At 40.4% G+C, this 20,612-nt stretch overlaps 2 protein-coding genes across 3 annotated transcripts; both read left to right on the top strand.

Moving 5' to 3' along the window:
- The first annotated feature begins 550 nt into the window (after positions 1-550).
- On the top strand, positions 551-3,496 carry LOC138204079 (ribonuclease P protein subunit p20-like). 2 transcript variants are annotated; one of them, XM_069159196.1, is made up of 3 exons: positions 551-849; positions 1,702-1,762; positions 2,251-3,496. In XM_069159196.1, exon 3 carries the CDS (start codon positions 2,299-2,301, stop codon positions 2,752-2,754), a length of 456 nt encoding a protein of 151 aa, XP_069015297.1. In that variant the 5' UTR covers positions 551-849; positions 1,702-1,762; positions 2,251-2,298; the 3' UTR covers positions 2,755-3,496. The 2 variants fall into 2 exon arrangements, with proteins under 2 accessions (XP_069015297.1, XP_069015296.1); XM_069159195.1 differs by lacking the exon at positions 1,702-1,762.
- A 5,956-nt stretch (positions 3,497-9,452) lies between these two features.
- LOC138204080 (up-regulator of cell proliferation-like) lies at positions 9,453-20,612 on the top strand. Its single transcript, XM_069159197.1, has 4 exons — positions 9,453-9,560; positions 10,499-10,561; positions 10,671-10,758; positions 15,523-20,612. Exons 2-4 carry the CDS (start codon positions 10,535-10,537, stop codon positions 20,208-20,210), a joined length of 4,803 nt encoding a protein of 1,600 aa, XP_069015298.1. The 5' UTR covers positions 9,453-9,560; positions 10,499-10,534; the 3' UTR covers positions 20,211-20,612.

Below are 20,612 nucleotides of genomic sequence, written 5' to 3' on the forward strand. Positions count from 1 at the left end.
TGAATAAGTATTCCAAGTTTCATCACTTGATCAACATCAGCACCTGTTACACACGTTTTTGTGATCACCGGTCCGACGAATCGACGATTTCTCCAAGAACCACAAACTGGAACAGAGAGCGCGCATCAAAGTGTGTGTGGGATTATTGGGGAGCAGAAATAAATAGCAGGGAGCCAAATCTGGTGAGTCGGAGTGGTGGGGGGGCAATGATTGTGTTGTGGGTGAGAAACTTGTGCGTTTCCAAAGTGCTGAGTGGGCGTATTGTCAACCAAAGTGTCATCACACCACAGTTGAGACTCTGATCCTGGAGGATGAATTCACAGTTCACAACCCCATGAATGTCAATAAAAACCCACCTGGTTGTGTGCCTGACACGATGCACTTTTTTCGGTCTTGGATGGTGACGTTCTGCCCCTCGGAAACATGAATGGGACTCAAAACACCTCTCTAAGCTCATTTTTGTTATTCCATCTACTAGCGGGTGATTAAAGCAGCAGTGCTGATTAAACATGATGATGACGTAACTTCCTGTTTCCGTCGGAGTAATGAAAGGTTTCCCAAAGCGCGCCGGTGTATTTTTACCTTCCGCCTTAGTAAAGAGGGCTCTCAGCAGCCGTCAGTGTGACTCTGCACGCGGAGTTACACTTTGTGAGGGAGTTGGAATAAAAAGGGATTCATGAATGTGACCAAAACGGTGTCGCAGAGATTCTTTCCCGTCAGACTACTTCCGGTGCGCAGGGCACAAACTGCTTGTTTGGCTCAGGAGAAACTCCCTGTACGGACAAACATGCTCCCCGGACGTCAGTGACCAGCGACAGAAACGTGGTGATTTGAAACTATCCTCTGAAGGTAAGTTTACTCAACATGTGGATGATAATCATCGGTTCTGCTGGAGACAAACATTGAGTCATTCCTGGAGGACAAGAGACGTGTGTTAGATCACCATTATACATTAGAAGATGCAGTCTGCAGCAGGATAACAGACATTAAACATCGTGTTGATGTTTCCCCTGGTCAGCGTGGGGAGAGCTTCGTGACTGAATGACACTAATGAGGCCAGCTCGGTTTAAGCAGCTCGATTTTCTTGCTGTCAGAACTGTTTGGTTTCTAAACCGGTGCCAATAGTCCGGTTATCGTGACAGGCTGCCAGTCGCTGCCTTCACAGCAGCGTTAGGATTGTAAGTCAACGCTGTTAATAATGAATAAAGGTATGTTTATGATGCAGTTTGATCTCATATTTCCCTTTTATGAAATGACTTTAACTGGTTATTTATATTCCCAATTACTCTGTTGATCGGTTTCTAATTCGTTCATTCTTTGGTCTGTGAGATTCTGAAAAATAATGAAAAAGTCCCACCACCATTTCCTGAAGCCCAACGTGATGTGATCAGATGTCAGTTTGTCTTATCCAGTTTTCAAAAGTCATCAAACTGAGAAAAATCAGCAAATTAGTGCATAACTGACAGTGACTGATGTCTGTGTTCTTCATGATCTCCAAACGTCACTCGGTGTCTTGATGCCATCGATATAGTTTATTGACATTTTCAGATTGCTTTCCGGGGAGATATTACTGAGTTTATTGTGACTTTGCTGCTGTAAACATTACTGTTGCTGCTGATGAAACAATATGAATTCTGTTTGGAATTCATTTATTTTTTAAATGACGATTACATTTAAAACATTTTCTTTGTAATTTAAAAGAACTGATAGGAGTAATGATGACCTGTCCCTGCAGCTGGCAGCTGGATAAAAAACAACTCTGGTAGGATGACAAAACTCGCAGTCCAAATCCATTCAATGTCACCTTTATTCTACCAGTGTTTTGTGATTATTATTTTCATTTCATTTTTAAAGAAATATTGTCATAACAGACCAAAATGATTTAAAAATGCAGTTTCTAATGAAAATAACTCCTCCCAGCTGAGCCCTCTGGGAAACTGGAAAACCCCAATTTTGTGTACCTGATTACTAACGGTTGCACGATTTTCTCAATCGTGTAAATCTTTTGCAGCTATTTGTCTTTTGCTAATAGTCAACAAAAGGTTTTGGGTTTTGGGTGGTTATATGTTGAAGATATTATTTTGGGATGCTGATTTTTTAAAATTAATATTATATTTTTCTATTGTATACATATGATAAATGGACTAAAGAACAATCAGATCGAGATGAAAATAAGTATTAGGAGATGTTTAAGTTAGCCGGAGGGTATTATACTCTTTTACTATTTGACTTTGTGTCTTCTCTCCTCAGCTTCCTCCTTTGTCCCCAGCTGCTGTCTTAACACACACACAGAGAAACATGATGGAGCCTCGTAACCCCGGCATGTCCTGCGTCCCTCAGACGGCTCCAGCGCACACCGACTCCAGCTCGCCTGCTGTCGAGATGGACCCGGTGGAGTACACTCTTAGGAAGCGCCTCCCCCGGAAACTCCCGAAGAGGAGGAACGACGTCTACGTCAACATGAAGACAGATTTCAGGGCTCAGTTGGCCCGCTGTCAGAAGCTTCTGGAAGGCGGGGGCCACAGGGAGATCTGTGTCCACGGCTTGGGCCTGGCCATCAACAGGGCTATTAACATTGCCCTTCAGCTGCAGGCCAGTAGTCAAGGGGCGCTGCAGCTGGCAGCCAACACCTCCACGGTGGAGCTGGTGGACGACCTGGAGCCCGAGGACCCCGATGAGGCCGGGGAGCCCGTGACGCGTACACGGAACAACTCAGCCATTCATATTAAGGTTTTCTACCCCGACCCTCAGTGACATGAACTGAGGTGTGCCCCGTGAATCCAGCAGAGATTCTCCGTCCGTCTTCAGCTCCTATTTATTCCCTCATAAGCCAGTAGGCCAGAAAAAATTGTCTGTTGGGACTGTTTGTGTGGAGACCTGCGGAGACCGCAGCAGAGGACTGCAGGACAGAGCTCACTGGTGTACAGTGTGTTTTCTGTGTCAATCATGTTGGAATTCTCTCAAATGGACAACTTTAGTTCACCAACTTTTATCATGTTTTGTGTCCGTTTTGTTCAAGTTTGCATGCCTTGGAGCTGCAGTGGTAATCGCCAGGTGAAATTTCAGTGTCATTCAATACATGTAAACATGGCTGTGCCAAATATTAGCCTAAAAATGGAGTTAAATTTAAGGTCCACCGTTCTGAGTGTTTACAGTTTTGTTTTAAAGATTCAAAAAAGAAAAAAGCTGAGAAATCCTGAGTTTGAATTTCAAGCAGGTGTTGTTGTTAGAAATGTCCACTAGATGTCAGTAGGGAGCTACAATAAGCATGGCAGGATGTTATTCTTTAGCAGCCAAATTTCTATGGCACCATGTCACAACAATGTATTTACAAATTGTTTCCAGTATGAGTTCAGCTGGGGGTCAGCGAGACCCAAAATCTACTGATCTGGGGTTTCATTTCATTGAACTGCAGCTGGTGGTTATTTTGGTAAATGAATGTAGTGGAGGATGATGTATTTGATTTGTGGACACAAATAAAACTTGCTGGAATGTATTCTTTAAATTTCACCTCTGTGATAAGCAGTTAAATTTGATCAGGATGTATGTAAACCAGTGAGATCTGCGATAACAGCTTGTCGTCAGCATCTGAACTGCACACGCTTGCTTGTAACGCCACTGACCTGAAAAGGACAGATAATTAATGAAATGGACAGACTTCCCCTTGTTGTGTTTCCAACTATCCTCTCTTTATCCAAGAACAATATTTTGGATTTAAATAGTGAATTATACAGTGATGGGACAAAAACAACACAAACAACAGGAAAGAAAACGTAGAAACATACTTAAAAACATCTTGCATGTGCACAACAAGATATAAAATTACGGAAAAAAACAAGGAAGAACACTTAAATGATGTGAAATAGTTCAGCATCCATTTTACAGAAAGCCTCAAAGTTCCCAGGACTAACTGATTGCTTGCTTGCTGTTTGATGACAAACAATAGAGAGAGGGAGGAGACAGTGGTAGAGTCGGGTTCTGAAAAACTATTTACAATTTCAGCCCCACAGGATGTTAATTGAACATTTTTCCAGGCCGTCTGGCTATCAGTGCGTAGAGACTTGGTGCCTTTTGGTTTGGGAGAAGCAACAACAGAGATAATGACAAAACAGCTTCACAGTTCTCATGTAACTCCCCATGCTGACCTCTCACTCCCTCGCTCGCTGTAACCGAACCTCAGGTCGACTTTCTAGGCCTCCGTTCTGTTATTAGGAAAGAACATTCAGTGTGAAGCAGCTCGTCAGGTGCATACAATCTTTATAAAAACAAAATATTAAAATAGTCACTGAAAAAAAAGACATTTCTGTGAGTTATTCTGTGGGCTTGTTCCTCATCCATCACAGTACAGGCCTCCTGTGTCTTCCCAGATAGAAGTGGAATGAGTCTGCATGCCCACTCAGTCTCTGACCAGCTCCACGTCTTGGCAATGCATTCAAAGTACGACCCTCATCAACAAAGTCCCTCATTATGGACACCAGCTCTCCCCCTGATGCACCAGATGAGACAGGGGTGGGCCGGGGTCATTCCTCTTCATCCACTGAGGATGACGATGAATTTATAGTCTCCCATGCTGTCTGTCTGTCTGACTCTGACACAGGCTCTTCCTTTTCCTCTTCCTCTTCCTGATGCGCCGCCTTGCTGGAACAAAGTTCGTCTGCCTGGTCTTGGAAGGTGAACTGTCCTCTTTCGACTATTCATCCCACTTCTGACGCCACATGTGACGGGGTTCAACCTCAGCCCTCAGATAGCACAAAACATGGCGTAGTCGTAGGTAGAGTGATGGTGAAAATTATTGTGCTCGTCCCCCAGAAGTGCAGATTGATGGCAAAAATATTTTAAAAAGTAGAAAAAGGAACCAGCAAACAACAAACGTGTTTGAAAAAAGAAATAAAATAAATTATCAACCTAAAAGTTACAAAAGTCAACCGTGTCTCAACAAAGCAGCTGTTACCTTCTAAAGCTAATTGATTACAATAACACATAAAATAAAGTAAATATCTTCACCCAGAGGTTATTATTCGTCTGTTTACTGCAGTAAACAAAACAGAAAACAAATATTTTTTTCCTTCACTGAGCCCAACAAATAGCTTTCAGATAAATCTGTCTTTTATGATTAACAATTGTATTTTTAATAACAGGCACGGTCAGAAACCAATGACGTCACAGAACTGCGTACCGAGACAGGCGTATTAAACAGCTGATTGGCGTCAGCCTCAGTTTGAACGGGAAGCCCCGGGAACAGGCTGAGAGGAGAGTCGACCTCCAGTAAGTGACCAGCGGTGTGAAGTTATGCTCGAACTACCAAGTGTGCACTCTTGATCATTTACTGGCAGAACAAATAACGGTGAAGTTTCCCGAGTACCGACGTAGTAATCTGTGTGTAGTTTGAATGAACCGCGTGTGTGTGTGTGTGTGTGTGTGTGTGTGTGTGTGTGTGTGTGTGTGTGTGTGTGTGTCAATGCTCCTCTCGGTCGGTGACGGTGCCGCTACGTCACACTGGACAAAAACAAAGAATGTTAAAGCAGGTGTAAAATTGATGAAGATGTGAGGTTGGTTTGAATGTGTCACTGTTTTCATGTATTTTTACGTTGGTTATTTGTGATTCCGTGAATCATTTCATTGAATTTGTGTTTTGAAGTCATTGTATTTATATTTTTGGGCAATTCGTTTTTGAAGCGTGTTGAAATAAGAATAAACAGAAATCCTGCCGTAACTGTTTGACCCATGAGGCTTCAGTGAGTCCCTTTATAACACAGACAAGGCCAAGTGTGGGTCGGGTCAGAGTATTGGACATCGAGTAATCCACTGATAAACGCACAGACTCTCAGTCTGATAGTGCTCTGGACTCTTCTGATCTACTTGTTACATATTTCTTAATGAATGGGGCTTTTATTGTTGCAGTATTATTTTCAAATATGTGTGGAGAGTTGTGGAACTGTCTCAGTCTATGTGTTAATCTGAAAATGTGTCGTCTCATTCGCATTGTATGGTGATTTGTGAATGTGTCAAAGAAACTAAAAGTGTACATGATTCTTTAAATGTGCACTAAGATTTTATTGCTGTGCTTTTCCCCCTCAAACTAAAAACATGAACGAAGACATGGGGAGGGGAAGGCAGACATACAGGACAATATATAGTTTACTTTTGTGTTTGATAAAGCCAGATAGGCTATTTAAACAGTCCGGGCTTAAGATCATGAATATTTTTGAGAACCGTCTATAAAACTTTTTAGCAAACGATTTGTGTCTCTTTATGAATAAATCAGTAATATTTAATTTCAATGAAATTAGTAGTCGTGAAGTTTGTGTAATTTACTTCTGATCACTCCTCCACATCGTTCCAGCACCTGATCTCTCTGAGTTTTGTTTGTTCACTTCGATATCTAATCAACGCCAGTGTTTGGCATCTACAAAACGCAGCTTCACTTCCGACACTGGACAGAAGTTCTGATAACACCGAGGGAAGAGTTATTCATAATATTAGCTACCACTTCCCAAGCCAATTCAACATCATGGAGGCCGACTCGTAGTGCCCTCAATTTTTGTAATTCGAGCTTGTGCCTCCAGACATGTCAGTTTCCTCCCGTGTAGAGTTTGGCTGGCGGCGCCGGTCTGCTCCTTCTACAACCATTGGAAACTGACAGTCCGTTGCACCACAGTGGTTTTAAAGGAGAGGAGCTGATTTCATTGGCAATGATTGAAGTCTGATGTGACACACCTTCTTATTATCTGTTCTTACTACTCTACTATTGCGCCACAGTACCAAAGTTCACCAAATGATCTAAAACCTTGGCAACACCTACATGCGCTCCCAGCTCGTGGACACTTCATGATGAAAGATCTGACTCCTTTGGAACTCTTTAAAATGTTGATAATTTCTTTAAGTGAGAAATTAAGATGAAAGACTGAAATTAGTGCAGCTGCACACGTAAAGACGCGTGCACATTCTGCCATCAATACAAGAGGACAAAAGAAAATAAAGAGTTTTGTGGTCGCAGCATTTTTACAACAAATGTCTGGAAGAAGCTGTTACAGCACGTGCAGTGATGTGACATGTTGGACTCTGGTTTAATATTTAATTTCAAGTGTTTTATGAAGTGAACTCGGACACTGAATTGTTGTAAATGATATCAACTGTTTCTTAACCTCCATTTAAACCTTATTTCCGTGACCCACTTTAACATCCTTGCAGTACTAAATGAAACCGTGAGAATTTAGATTAAATATTCCATACTTAAGGCTAAGGGACGAGCAAGTACAACAATACAGATAATGGTGTACTCGATCGTCCCTAATGTTAACTTATTCCCCGTTAGTTTCAGTAGATTGAAGACTGTAGACCAGGGGTCTCAAACTTAATTTACTTGGGGGCCGCTGGAGGCAGAGTCTGGGTGAGGCTGGGCCGCATCGGGTATTCCACAAGAAAAGCTTTGTTAAAAAAATTCCAATCTTCTCAAATGTCTTTATTTTTATTTTTTTTAACACAAAATAAGATGAAAAAATAAATAAACAAATTAAGAATTAATAAGTAAATAAATCAGTAATAAATAAAATAATAATAATTAGATTTCTCTAGTCAGCAACTATGTGTGGTTTCTTCAGTCTTCTATATCTGCTGTATTCAGATTTAAACATCTTTATTAACAGTTCTTTAACCTCAATGGGTTCTTCTGAACATGAATTGTCCTGAACATGAATGGAACATTGAAGAACATGAACTGTTCTTCTGAACATGGCTTCTCTTGCCTACTCCTTGCTGCTAGAGACCTGGCAGCGCTTCCTCTCGCATAGCATCCCTGGTATTTTGCATACTCCTCAGCATGTCTAGTTGTGTAATGACGTTTCAAATTGTATTCCTTGTGCACCGCAACTTTCTCTGTGCAAATAAGACACGTCGGGGTGCCCCTGTGCTCAACAAAGAAATATTGCATCTCCCACTTTTCCTGGGATTGTCTGTGCTCATCACCAACCTTTCTCTTCACTGCAGGCTTTGAAAAAGACATGTTTGGGGCTGTGGAATATATTTTAATTCCACTTGGTGTCACTGTCGTGTTTAGCCGTGTTTATGACATCATATAGAAATATATGTAGTGTTCATCGTGTGAGGCAATGCAAATAAAAAAATAATGACCCCCAAATAACGGTGCGACCCTATAATTGGTCCGGGTTATCGGGGACTGTTATTGCCGACGGACAGGTGTCGGTATGTGACTGCAGACCACATTAGGCTACATTGTTTCCTTTCTTTTATCTCGCCGCGTACGCATCACTTTGATTTATTTTGTCAGAGAGAGACATGTAGACGTATAATGTCCCGCTGGGCAGCAACTTAAAAAACTTTTTTTTGGAAGTGTTGTGAACGCAGCGCGCTGGGACGGATGTCCGCGTTTGCCGAATAGAAACGAGGCAGCCAGCCAGGCCCGGAAGAAAACTCTCCATGGCAACGCTGCTGTCACTTTCACTCATTGAGTAATGTTGCTCTGCTTGCATCAAGCCCGGTCGATGTCCCGCCCCCGAGAGCCATATACCCCACCGTGATTGGTCGGTTCGTTCAGCTCCGCACACGAACCTGTAAAGTGCCATTCATATAAAACTCGCGGGCCGCACTAACATTAAACTTTCATATTAAGGTGGGGGCCACAAAATATCGTCCCGCGAGTTTGAGAGCCCTGCTTTAAAGTAAGTCTGTCTCAGATTGGTAAAAAACAAAAAGATATTTGTCAAAACATAGCCCTCCATTACAATCTCACCTGGCAGCAGGTTTAACATCAGAAATTGTGCTAAATTGATATAAGTGGGGGAAAAAATTAAAGCTGCAGCTGAATGAAACGTGTCATTTCTTAATTATGGAGGTAAATGGATTCAGCTTTCCAAGAGCTGTCAGCAGCTGGATACTGTACACAAGCCATAGCCAATGAAATCACAGCCTTTATGTTCTGTTGCTTCAAAACTTGTGTTAATAAGTCAATGTAATTATTTCAAAACAGCTGATCACTGACTGGCACTTTTTTAAACAACTCCAATTTTAAGTTGATTTATTGTTGTAATTTTGTTCAAAATAAATGTATGAAGCTTATTATCCTGTTTTAAAGCACATGCTTTCTTATATTGTTAATTACATCCAATTCAACTTGTGCTTTTGTAGAATACGAGACAAATGTTGACCTTGAGTTTGACAGTGAAGTTAAAAATGTATAATTTTTCGAAGAAAATCTGCATTTTCAACTCCAGGTTTCAACAAAACTATCTTAAATTTGCAGCACAGCAAAGAAAACCACTTTCTGCAAGTCATTTTTATCATCACACGGTTCAATAACGGGTGATCACTTGGTTGACTGTAAAAGCTCAGTTTACTGGGAAACCATGTGACTTTTTAAGTCAAAGTGAAAGTATCCTCACTGAACAAATAAAAAGGAGTCTCTGCACTGCAGTGGTTCACACGGTGAGGAGTGATCCTTTTGGTCCTTTAGGTCCTTTAGGTCCAGAAACAGGACATTTTCCTACGAATACAGCACAAAGAAACAACTCTTTTTTTTGTCATGGCAGATCTCCTCGATTAAGGTTGGTTGCTTATGCTATTGTTTTGTTAGTATTTTGTTCATTATTTGCATGATTAGGAAGACCAAAATCTAGCAAGAGAACAACAAAGTTATGTTACTATTTGGACCAGTGACTTTTAATGCAGAGCTTCCACTGTAAACTGTTATTCATCTGCATGTGAGTTCAAAATAAACTTTGTTTTTCATTTTGTATTTTCAGTTTGTATTTGTCAATTGGATTTACCATTTAAGAATTGTTTGTATTTGTAGAAGTATATTTTCATTTTACCTCAGTGAGCTTTTTAAAACAAAAAAGTATTTCCTGTTGCTTTTCCTTGTTTCCTGTGGAAACACTGCTGCTGCACATCATCTCTTCACCTTCTGTCACTCCTTGTCTAACATCCGTTACAATAAACACGAGGAGGGAGGAGGGCGCGCACAGGAAATGTTTTACTTATTTACATTTTTTAAGTTTTCATTTGTATTTCCCGTGCAATCTCATATCTACCTTAATGTTTTAATAGACGAAAGAATTATCGTGTTATCAGCTTTTACTGCTTTGATCTGCATATCTGCCACCATCAGATCATAAACCACCATGATTTATGACAGCTATCCAAGCATTTTATAGGAGATACCAGAAATGATTGTCTGGTGATTGCTTTATTTGCGTTTGTCAGGCTTCTGGAGACAGATGACCGTCTGTGTCCGACACATATTTTAGTATAACTTAATCATTTCACTCCATTTTTGGGTTGCAAGCACCGTTTCAGTTAAATGGGGGTTTCCCAATGCACACGCAGGACGGTGGTGGGGTAACTGCAATCCAAAATCTTTTCCAGAGCACATGAGCAATTATTATCATTATCAGTAATATGTGATGCAGAGGAGAGGGTTTGTTAGATATTTACAGGACGTGGAGAGTAAAAAACTTCAATAATTGGCTCTCATTACTTACAGAGAGATGCTGCCTGAATAATTTGAAGCAAGTGTGGGATGGCTGAGTCAGCTCTCTCAATGGAGGTAAACAGCTACCCTAATTTGTACATGTCCATATTAAAATACCAATAATATCCTCATAAGATAGAGTGTATGGGATAATTATATATCTATTTTTCTCATTTATCAAAAGGGAATGAATGCGGTCGTCGATTCCTGTGGGGACCCTCCATCAACACCCTGTTCTGCCAGCAAGGATGGTTGTCAGACTGGTGGTGAAGGTCAGCTCTCATTTCTCTTTTGTTTCAGCAGAAAGTCACAGTATGTTGTGTGGTCAGTTAGAAATAGATAACTATAATTAAAATGAAGAAATATGTCGCAAAGTTCCTCTCGGCAGATTCTTGGACTAAAGGGTTACCAAAGACTCATTTCTTAAAATAGCAAAAACATGAATCAATGCAAACAAAAATCTTGAAGTGAATGTTTTAATATCTCAGGATGACAATGGGTTTGCCGTAGCGCTCTAAAAAAGAAAAGCTTTTCAAGTGATTCATGATGTTAGGCCAGAAATTGTTTCCTGATTTAGCTGATCTAATCCACACAGAGTTAGAAGGAAATGATTGTGGTTGTATACAGTATAGTCCTAAATATTCTGTTATTATAGGAGTTTGTGAAGCATTCTGAATGCACCATAACAGGATGTCAGGATGTCAATTTAAAAAATTCGGACACAGTGTGAAATGTAAATAGAAAGAGAATGCGATGATTTACAAATCATGTTAGTCCATATTCAATAAAAAAAAAAAATAATAAACAAAAGACAGCACTATGTTGAAACTTTGTTTTATGAAAAATATATGCTCATTTTGAATTTGATTGCCAGATAAATGTACCAAAGAAGTTGGCACAAGGGCATGTTTACCACTTTATCACTTCTTTTAACAGCACTCTGTAAACGTTTTGGAACTGAGGAGACCAGTTACTGGAGTTTTGAAAGTGAAATGTCCTGTTCTTGCTTTCAGCTGCTCAACAGTTCAGGGTCTCCTTTGTCGTATTCTATTTCATGACGCACCAAATATTTTCAATGGGTGACAGTCCCGACCTGTCACGCAGGCCAGTTGAGCACCTGGACTCTTCTTACTGCAGAGACATGCTGTTCTCATACATGCAGAATGCTGTTTGGCATTATCTTCCTGAATTAAGCAAGGCCTTCCCTGAATAAAACATTGTCTGGAAGGCAGCATACACTGCTCCAAAACCTGTAAATATATCATTCAGCATTAATGGTGCCTTCCTAAATGTTCCAGCTACCAATCCAATGTGCACTAATGCACCCGTATATCACCATGGATGCTGGCTTTTGAACTGTGCGCTGAAAACAAATTGGGTGGTCCTTCTCTTTTAGCCCAGAGAACGTGGCGTCAATGATTTCCTCAAAGAATTTAAAATTTTGATTGGTCAGACCACAGGACAGTTTTCCATTTCACCTCAGTCCATTTAAATGAACTTCGGCCCACAGAAGGCGACGTTTCTGGATCATGTTTATGTATCGTTTCTTCTTTGCATTATAGAGTTTTAACCTGCATTTGCGGATGCAGCAAAGGACTGTTTACAGACGATAGTTTTCGGAAATGTTTCTGAGCCCATGAAGTGATTTCCACTCCACAATCTTGTCTGTTTTTAATGCAGTGCCACCTGAAGGACAAAGATAAGGCCATCAAATATTGGTTTTTAGCCTTGTCCCTTGTGTACAGAGATTTCTCCAGATTCTCTGAATCTTATATATGATATGATGATGTAACCCACATTAGTTTTACCAGCAACTAAAGGGTTAACTCAAGCATGCAATACCGACGTTCACCAGAGGGGCGCTGTGGTGCACGTCGGGAGATCAAAGCCTTCTCCCGGAAGAAGACCCTTTATGTCTCGAATGAAACAGCAGCGTCATGAGCGACACCATGAAGAATCTCATTTGGTTGATTTTTGCTCACTGCTGTTGAGGATCTTTATTTATTTGATCGTTAACCAGACCGACTCCGAAGGAAAAAGTTTGTTTTAAGTCTGAGAAGAATCTCCGGTGAGTGACGGATGCGTTGCTAAGAGTTAGCCGTTGCTGTAGAGCTACAAAGGTGGACAGTTGTTTAGTTGGGCTAAAGATACCGATCAGGAGAGAAGAGAAAAAAACCAGTCGGAGATAAATATTAAATTGTTGTTGAATATTATTTTACGTGGTTGATATCTGTGATTGTGGAGCTACATGTACGCGACGGGGCTAGTTAAGCGCTAGCTAAGCGCTGAAGGGTTAATGCGTCGGGACCTGTTGAACCGAGCGGGAACGATGACGTCATGTTCTTGTTTTGGCGCCAGAAGTTAACGGTCAGATTGAGAACAGCTGTTGAGTGTGTTGCTTAGTAACGGTGGACGTTTAAATAATGTCTGTTAGGTATAAGTGACGGATGTCACTGAGACATGAGCACATGTGTGTGTGTGAAATGTGTTAATATTGACCATAGTGAATAGTATTGTATATATATGTGTGTAATACTATATTATTGGTCATTTACTGTTACACCAACAATAGAGTTAATAAATTACAGCACTGAAATCATATTAAATTCTGCTGCATGCAGATTGTTTTTTTTGTATGGATCTGTGATGGAGACAGCGATCCCCAGAAACCTCCACAGAGCGCTGGAGCTGAGTGACCCTGTGATCCCTGATCATCTTCTCCGTGGGTGAAGCTGCATTTGGTCTTCTTGGATTCTCCTGCCGGAGCACCGACGAGCAAAAAGATTCAGATAAGAGTTAGTCTGAGAGCCTCCAGACGTACACTACCTGGTAGTAGACTGAAAGACAAGAGACTGAAACTGACTGACTGAGAGAAATACCGGTATTGGGGTTATTATTTGAATTTGTTATTTTTCTTTTATGTTGTTCCCTTGATTTTCTGTGTTAATAACTATAATAAATTGCAGTTCAGTCCCTTGTTTTAAACTGCAAACATTTGCCGTGTTTCATTCACTCCCAGAGCGACCTAAAGACAGTCCTAAACTTAACACAGGAAATCTACTGTGTTACATAGATACTACATAATGATATATGATATGATATATTATGTACCATACATGATGAAATCCCCAAATTCTTTGCAATTTTACGTTGAGGAACATTATTCTTTTATGTTGCACTATTTGCCCACGCAGTCTTTCACAGAGTGATGAACCTCTCTCCATCTTCACTGCTGAGAGACTGCCTCTCTGGGATGCTTTTTTTATGCACTCATTTATTTTAACTAATCTCTTGCCAGTTAACTTAATTCGTTGAGATGTTCCACTTGACATCCCTTTTAATGTTACGCAACTTTTCCAGTCTTTTGTAGCTCCTGTCCTAACTTTTTTGAAACATGTTGCTGGCATCAAATTCAATATGAGCATATATTTTCCATAAAACAATAACATTTCTCAGTCTCAACATCTGATATGTTGTCTTTGATCTATTTTCAATTAAATATGGGTTTACATGATTTGCAAATCATCCCATTCTGTTTTTGTTTACATCTTACACAGCACCCTGACTTTTCTGGATACGGGGTTGTGTAAAAGTGAAATTGTAAAAAAAAAAAAAAAAAAAGTGCAAAAGCTGTAAAGAAAGTACAAACTGAAGTGAATGTGTGTTGGAAATTCATCAGTTTTACTCAAATTGTGTTAAATGCGTGTTAGGTGTGAAAATAAACACCTCCTCTGGCCACTTATTTGTTCTTTGAGAGTCTGGGTTGTTTAATTACGTGGCAAAAAGTATGAATTAGTTGTCTTTTTATTTCTTCCACCATGACCAAGAGCAACAAGAGATAAATTTATTCATCAATCTAAACATAGGAGACGTACCCTGATATTACTATTAGGCTACTGCCATGCTGCAGACAGCAGAAAGAATACATTTGCATCATCAATTTACACAAGGATTAACTAATAATATGAGAAACACAGAATACATGATGAAAAACAGGAATGAGTGTGTGGAAATTAAGCCAAACTTTCATTAAGCTTAGGTGAGGAGTTTGTCGTTATGGAGATGTAACAGTTGTCAACCAGTAGATGACATTGTGGTAACACGGAAAGGTTCATCTGGTTCGTCTCTCTTTTTTGGTCATTTGCGTACGGAATGAAGAGAGGAGTCATCATTTCCTGGTGTGAAAACCAGTGCGTTGGTTTGAGGTGGGAAAGTGGTTCCTGTTTAGCTTCTAGTTGATAAGGTTTTCGATGCTAAAGCTTTGAGAAGTTGTTATCTGTGGTGTCCTGTTCTGGTGTTGTCCATAAAAGTTATGTTGGGACCCAGCATGACCCGGCAGTGGTATGTGAGGTGAAGAAGGTTTATCCGCTGCAGTAGACTACAGTACACCGTAAATTAACTTATTTTGTTTGTTTTTGTTGAACATGATTGCTTATCTCGGCTAAATCTGTGTGTACATCGATCCAACTTTAGACTTGAATAAATCATCTAAAATGATGGGTAACATTTGTGTAGGGTCTTTAAAGAAGTGCTGGCATTTTGCCCAGGGACTTAATTCCAGAGCAACATGGCATCTTTCCAACATGTTAGAAATGTCCTTTAGGTCTCTGAAAGTGAGACCTCAAAGCCCTAAAGTGCCAAGCTAACACAATTGGACAAGACTCCAGTGAGAGACGAAATAAATTAAAAAAAAGTACACCCCCCTAAGACAACGAACGAGTTCATATGCCCAAAATGAAGGCAATGAAACACGACTGAACATTACTAAAAGTGTAATGCAATCTTCATGTAGAAAGAGTTTAACACTGAGTCTGACATTGACAGGGGCTCTTATTCAGTTGAACATATTCAGTTTTTGTAGATATATTACCCACAAACTGCCAGTGATGAAAATTTAATTGTAGTATAATATCAAAAGTTGACATGATTTTTATGGAGAAACATATCACCAAAACAAGATATTATTTCAGATCTTGTGTAATAATAAATGTATGAACCATATTTATTCATATTAAAATGCCTCTTTAAATTCACAGATGCACACCTGAAGAGCCTACTGAAGGATTTGGGGCTGACGGAGTACTACACAAAGAAGCTATCACTCAGCAAAATACTGGAGATTGATGAGAAGACCACTACTGATGAACCTGCCAAGTGTAAATCAGACCTTCCATGGTATTTTCTGAAGAAATTGATGATGGTTAATGTGACAGCTAGGAATTTGAAGTGTGCATCTGTATGTGAGTCAAGGTGTGATGACACATCAGTGAATACAGAGTTTGATTTTGATGATCTACTTGACAGCCCAGATTCAGGTGACATGCTAAACCCTCTCGACATAATCACTGCTCTCTTTCTGTGTTCTGATGGTTTTGTACAGCAGGAATTGGCACTCAAAATGTCTTTGTGTCAGTTTTCTGTCCCTCTGCTGCTTCCTAATTGTGACACAAACCATTGCACACTCATGCTGTGGGCCATGAGAGACATTGTTAAGAAGTACAGACCTCCGAATCTGTCTGAATCGAAAGGCTTTACTGAAGAAAGAATTGTTGTCTCTGAGCTTCCAATGGTTTCTTTTGTGAGACTGGGTGAGTGCTCCTTGTCCAAGTCGGAGATACTCAATAAGCTTCTGAGCAACTCTCAGCAGTACCATGACACCTTTGTTCACCACAACATGGACTGTGGTGACAGTCCGAGAAGAATATCCAATGGAGTGACTGAAATCACTTGGTACCTTCCTTGTGGAAACAGAAACATGGATGTTTTCAGTCAGCCAGTGGCTGTGGCAAATCTTCGTGGAGACATTGCTTCGTTTGAAACACAATACTCCTTTCTGTGTCAGACATCTGCAGCAGTTTTTGTGTTTTTTGATGATCTGAAATCTGGGTGCAAACTCCTGACCCAGCAACAACACAAGGGAAAGATCTTCTTGGTGGGCAACCATCAGAGCAAGAACTTCAATTTTGAAGCTCTAAAAGACGTAGCAACTAATTTGGGGTTGACAAAAGACAACATCATTATAAAAACTAAAAAGATAAATGATGCAGACTTTGTCAAAAGTTTGAGAAAAACAGTCAATGATGTGGTTGAAAAGTCAGAAATGAAGATGTCAATAGAGCAGATGGTTGTTGTTGCCCGTGAGTTTGGAATCTCGGTTGATGAAGATTCTCCAGAGTGTCAGGCTGGCAAACAAAATGCAGACGTCATCACTGCAGAAATTCAGGACATCCTTAAATACAAAGAAGATCAGCTTCCCTTACAAGGCGAAATATGGAAGGAACTGACTCGCTTAGAGAAGGAAGAGTTTCGGCTTCGAAAACTTGGTTCGGAAAACATAGAAAATTACAAAAGTGATCTCCAGATACAGAAATCCAAACTTCGGGAGAAGCAGAACTCTTATGACATATCGACGGCCATGACACGCTTCATCAGAGCAATATCAAGCCAAGGGATAGAGAGGTGTTACTTCCTGAAATGGATGCGAATGAACCTCGATAACGTGTCTCGTATTAAACTGTCTGGACTCAGGGAGCAGTACAAAGAAAAGTGCAAGAATTCTGAGAACAAAGAGGAGATCAAGGAAATAGACAGACAACTTTCCAACAGCTCACTGGGGACTGAACACTTCTTCAGAGAAATGGGTCAGATTTACGAAGCTTCACTGTCCCTTCCAGAAAAACACAAATCACGTCGACAATTACAGCATCTGCCCAAACTGTGTGCACAACTGTTGCTTGATGGATTTCCTGTTGAGCTTGTGGATGGAGATGCTTCCAACATACCTCTCAGATGGGTGAGTGATGTTCTCTCTCAGCTCAGTGACTTGGTCTCTCCAAAGAACAAGATTCTGGTGGTCACAGTTCTCGGAGTTCAGAGCACAGGAAAGTCCACTCTCCTCAACACCATGTTTGGAGTGCAGTTTGCAGTCAGCAGTGGTCGATGCACTCGAGGTGCCTTCATGCTGCTCATCAAAATCAATGAAGACGTCAAAAGACTTCTCAACTGTGACTTCATGGTGATCATTGACACTGAGGGCTTGAAGTCACCAGAGCTCGCACAACTGGACAACAGCTACGAGCATGACAATGAGCTTGCAACTCTTGTTGTGGGCTTGAGTGATATCACCATTATCAATATTGCAATGGAGAATTCAACAGAAATGAAGGACATCCTACAGATAGTTGTGCATGCTTTTCTTAGGATGAAGGAGGTCGGCAAGCATCCTAAATGTCAATTTGTCCACCAGAACGTGTCCGATGTTTCTGCCCATGAGAATAACTTACGAGACAGGAAACTGTTCTTGGAACAGCTGAATGAGATGACCCAGGCTGCAGCCAAAATGGAAAAGAAAGAGGAGAACAAGAAGTTCACTGATGTGATGGACTACAATCCAGACACCGGGAACTGGTACATTCCTGGACTCTGGAATGGAAACCCACCAATGGCACCAGTCAATACAGGATACAGCGAGGCTGTGTATGATCTGAAGAAAAACACCATCCAGCTACTGGGACGTTGTGAGTCATCTGCTAATAATATCATGGAGTTTAAAGAGTGGATGACGAGCCTGTGGAATGCAGTGAAGCACGAAAACTTCATCTTCAGCTTCAGAAACAGCCTTGTAGCTGACGCATACATGAAGCTCTGCACTGAATTCAACAAATGGGAATGGGAATTCAAAAAAGAAATGTACACCTGGGTGACCGATGCAGAAACTAAGATTTCCAATTTTGGTACAGATGCTGCAAATTCTGAAACATCTGACATGAGTGAACTTCTCACAAGTTTGAAAATTAAAGCCTCTGCATTGCTGTCGTCAAAGGAGACAAAACTTCAACAAAATCTCACAGAATACTTCCAGCAAACAGAAGGTCATGTCTATCTGATCGAAGGACACAAAGAAGAATTCTCAAACAGCGCAAAGACACTTCGAAAAGAAATGGAGAGATCTGTCTTTAATCAGCTCACAACAGCAGCAGACATCAGACAGGGAATGACAGAAATTGACAGAATCAAGGAGACTCATAAAAAAGAGATTGAAGAAGCAGTGTGTGATTTAATTGATCAATGTCGAAAGAAAAAGGTCCAAATGAAAGACACAGAGCTGGACAAAGAATTTAACAAGATGTGGAGTAAAACACTGAAGAAACTGTCTTTTTCTGAACAAAAGGCAACAGATGTCTTCACCAGCGTATCCAGATGCTTGAGATCGAATGTGGGACATAAGGGGAGTCATGCATGTCAATTATTAGATGAAAAGACACTGGAAGGTTGTGGAATACAGCCTTTCAAATATGCAGCTCCAGGACACTGGAAACAGTTTAAAGACAAAGTGATCAGTTACTTGAACCTTAAAAGTCACACAATGGCTGTGCAAGAAATGTCTGACAGCATCATAGATGAGTGCACTCAGTTTGTAGCTGAAAGAATGGAAAGAAAAAACAATTACCATGACACTTACATCCAGGAGATCCTAAAGATGATTGATGCAAAGCTGCACAACAATCAAGATCTTAAGACGGACGTCGAGTTTGAGGTTTCTCTGAAACAGCACATCTGTGGATTCGCAGCCAGACAGTTCCAGAAAATGCATGAAGATTTCATACAAGTAAATGATCCCTACACATGTCTGATTAAAAACAAGGACAAGTTTTGTGCTGATTTCAAAGATGTGTTCCAGGAACGAGACCAGTGCCAGAAGAAGGCAGAAGAATTCACCAACCAATGCTTGAAGCCGGCTGTTAAAGACTTTGTCAACCGTCACCTGGGAACTGATATCGTTGATGAAATGCTGACAATCCAGATGTTCAGCTTACGATCCTCCTTCCAGTATTCACTTTTACTGGATCTACTTTCAAAGAATAAATTTGAAGGCTATCAGAGCTACAGTCGCTCTTATCAGAGTTATGCAAAGAAATTGATACTTGAACAAATAAAGAAAACATTTTCAAGCAGCTCTACAATGTTTACGTTTGAGGACCAACATCTCAAGACATGTATCAGAAAAATAAATGATGCAATCAATAAGGCCAAAACAGGAAATAGCTCTGACTTGAAGACATTTGTTAAAGATATCTGCAGAGAACTTGGTGATAAACTGGTCATTTCCCAGGATGCTCTTGGTAATTTCATGATCCTGAACAAAGCTGACCAGGAACAGTTTGCTAAGTGGCTCACAGCGTCTGTGGTCGACATGACAAAAGATCTTGGAGAGAAGTTCAAAAAATCAGGCATTGAAAAGAAACTAAAACATCTCAGTGTGCATCCTGAGAATGAGCTTTTCACCAGAGTTGTTGGTTGTGGCAAACAGTGTCCATTCTGTGATGTGCTCTGTGATGCAGGAACCAAAGACCATAAGGATCACTGGGCGACTCTGCATCGGCCGGAGGGTCTGGGGACATATAGGTGGAGCGCAACAGGAAAACTTTCCACCGACATATGCTCGTCCAGTGTGACCAGTGACGTTCATTTTCGCTGCAGTGCTACAAACAATGAAAGGCATCCTTTTAAGGAGTACAGGAAAATTTATCCAAACTGGGATATTCGTCCAGATGTGAGCTCTCAGGCATCAGACTACTGGAAATATGTGATGACAAAGTACAACGATGACTTTGCCGAAGCATATGATGCAAAACCTGCTGATATTCCTGAAGCTTGGAAAAAGATCACGACCAAGGAGGCAGAAAAAAGTCTGGAAGAGTCATTCAGAATCAAAGGAGACTAATAATCCTCCTCACTTACTTTTAGTGTTTGGAAGGACACATGCTTCTCTTCTGATATTTAACCTTTGTGGCTTAAAAATAAGGAAACAAGTAAATCACTGTAGTTGTTGCTCAGCTTTCCCTGTGTTGACATTTAACATGTTTAATAGAAGTAATATCCTATTATTGAATTTTAAATGTTTGTTGTTGTTCAACCTATTCATGCCATTATAGTGTTACTGAAAAAGATATATGTGGCTGACAGAAACAACAAAATGCTATTTTTCTTTTCATTAAATTAAACACGATATGGGAACTTTTATTGATTGTTTTCTCAAAGAAGCAGATTTTTTTTTTTTTTTTTCAAAATTTGTTTTTACATACAAGCAACTTGTCTCGGTGTGTTAATGCTCAATGATCAAAAA

This window comes from Embiotoca jacksoni, unplaced genomic scaffold (assembly GCF_022577435.1).
Source record: "Embiotoca jacksoni isolate LCO1_2020_lvr unplaced genomic scaffold, fEmbJac1.0.p SCAF_24, whole genome shotgun sequence".
NCBI classification, from domain to species: domain Eukaryota; kingdom Metazoa; phylum Chordata; class Actinopteri; family Embiotocidae; genus Embiotoca; species Embiotoca jacksoni.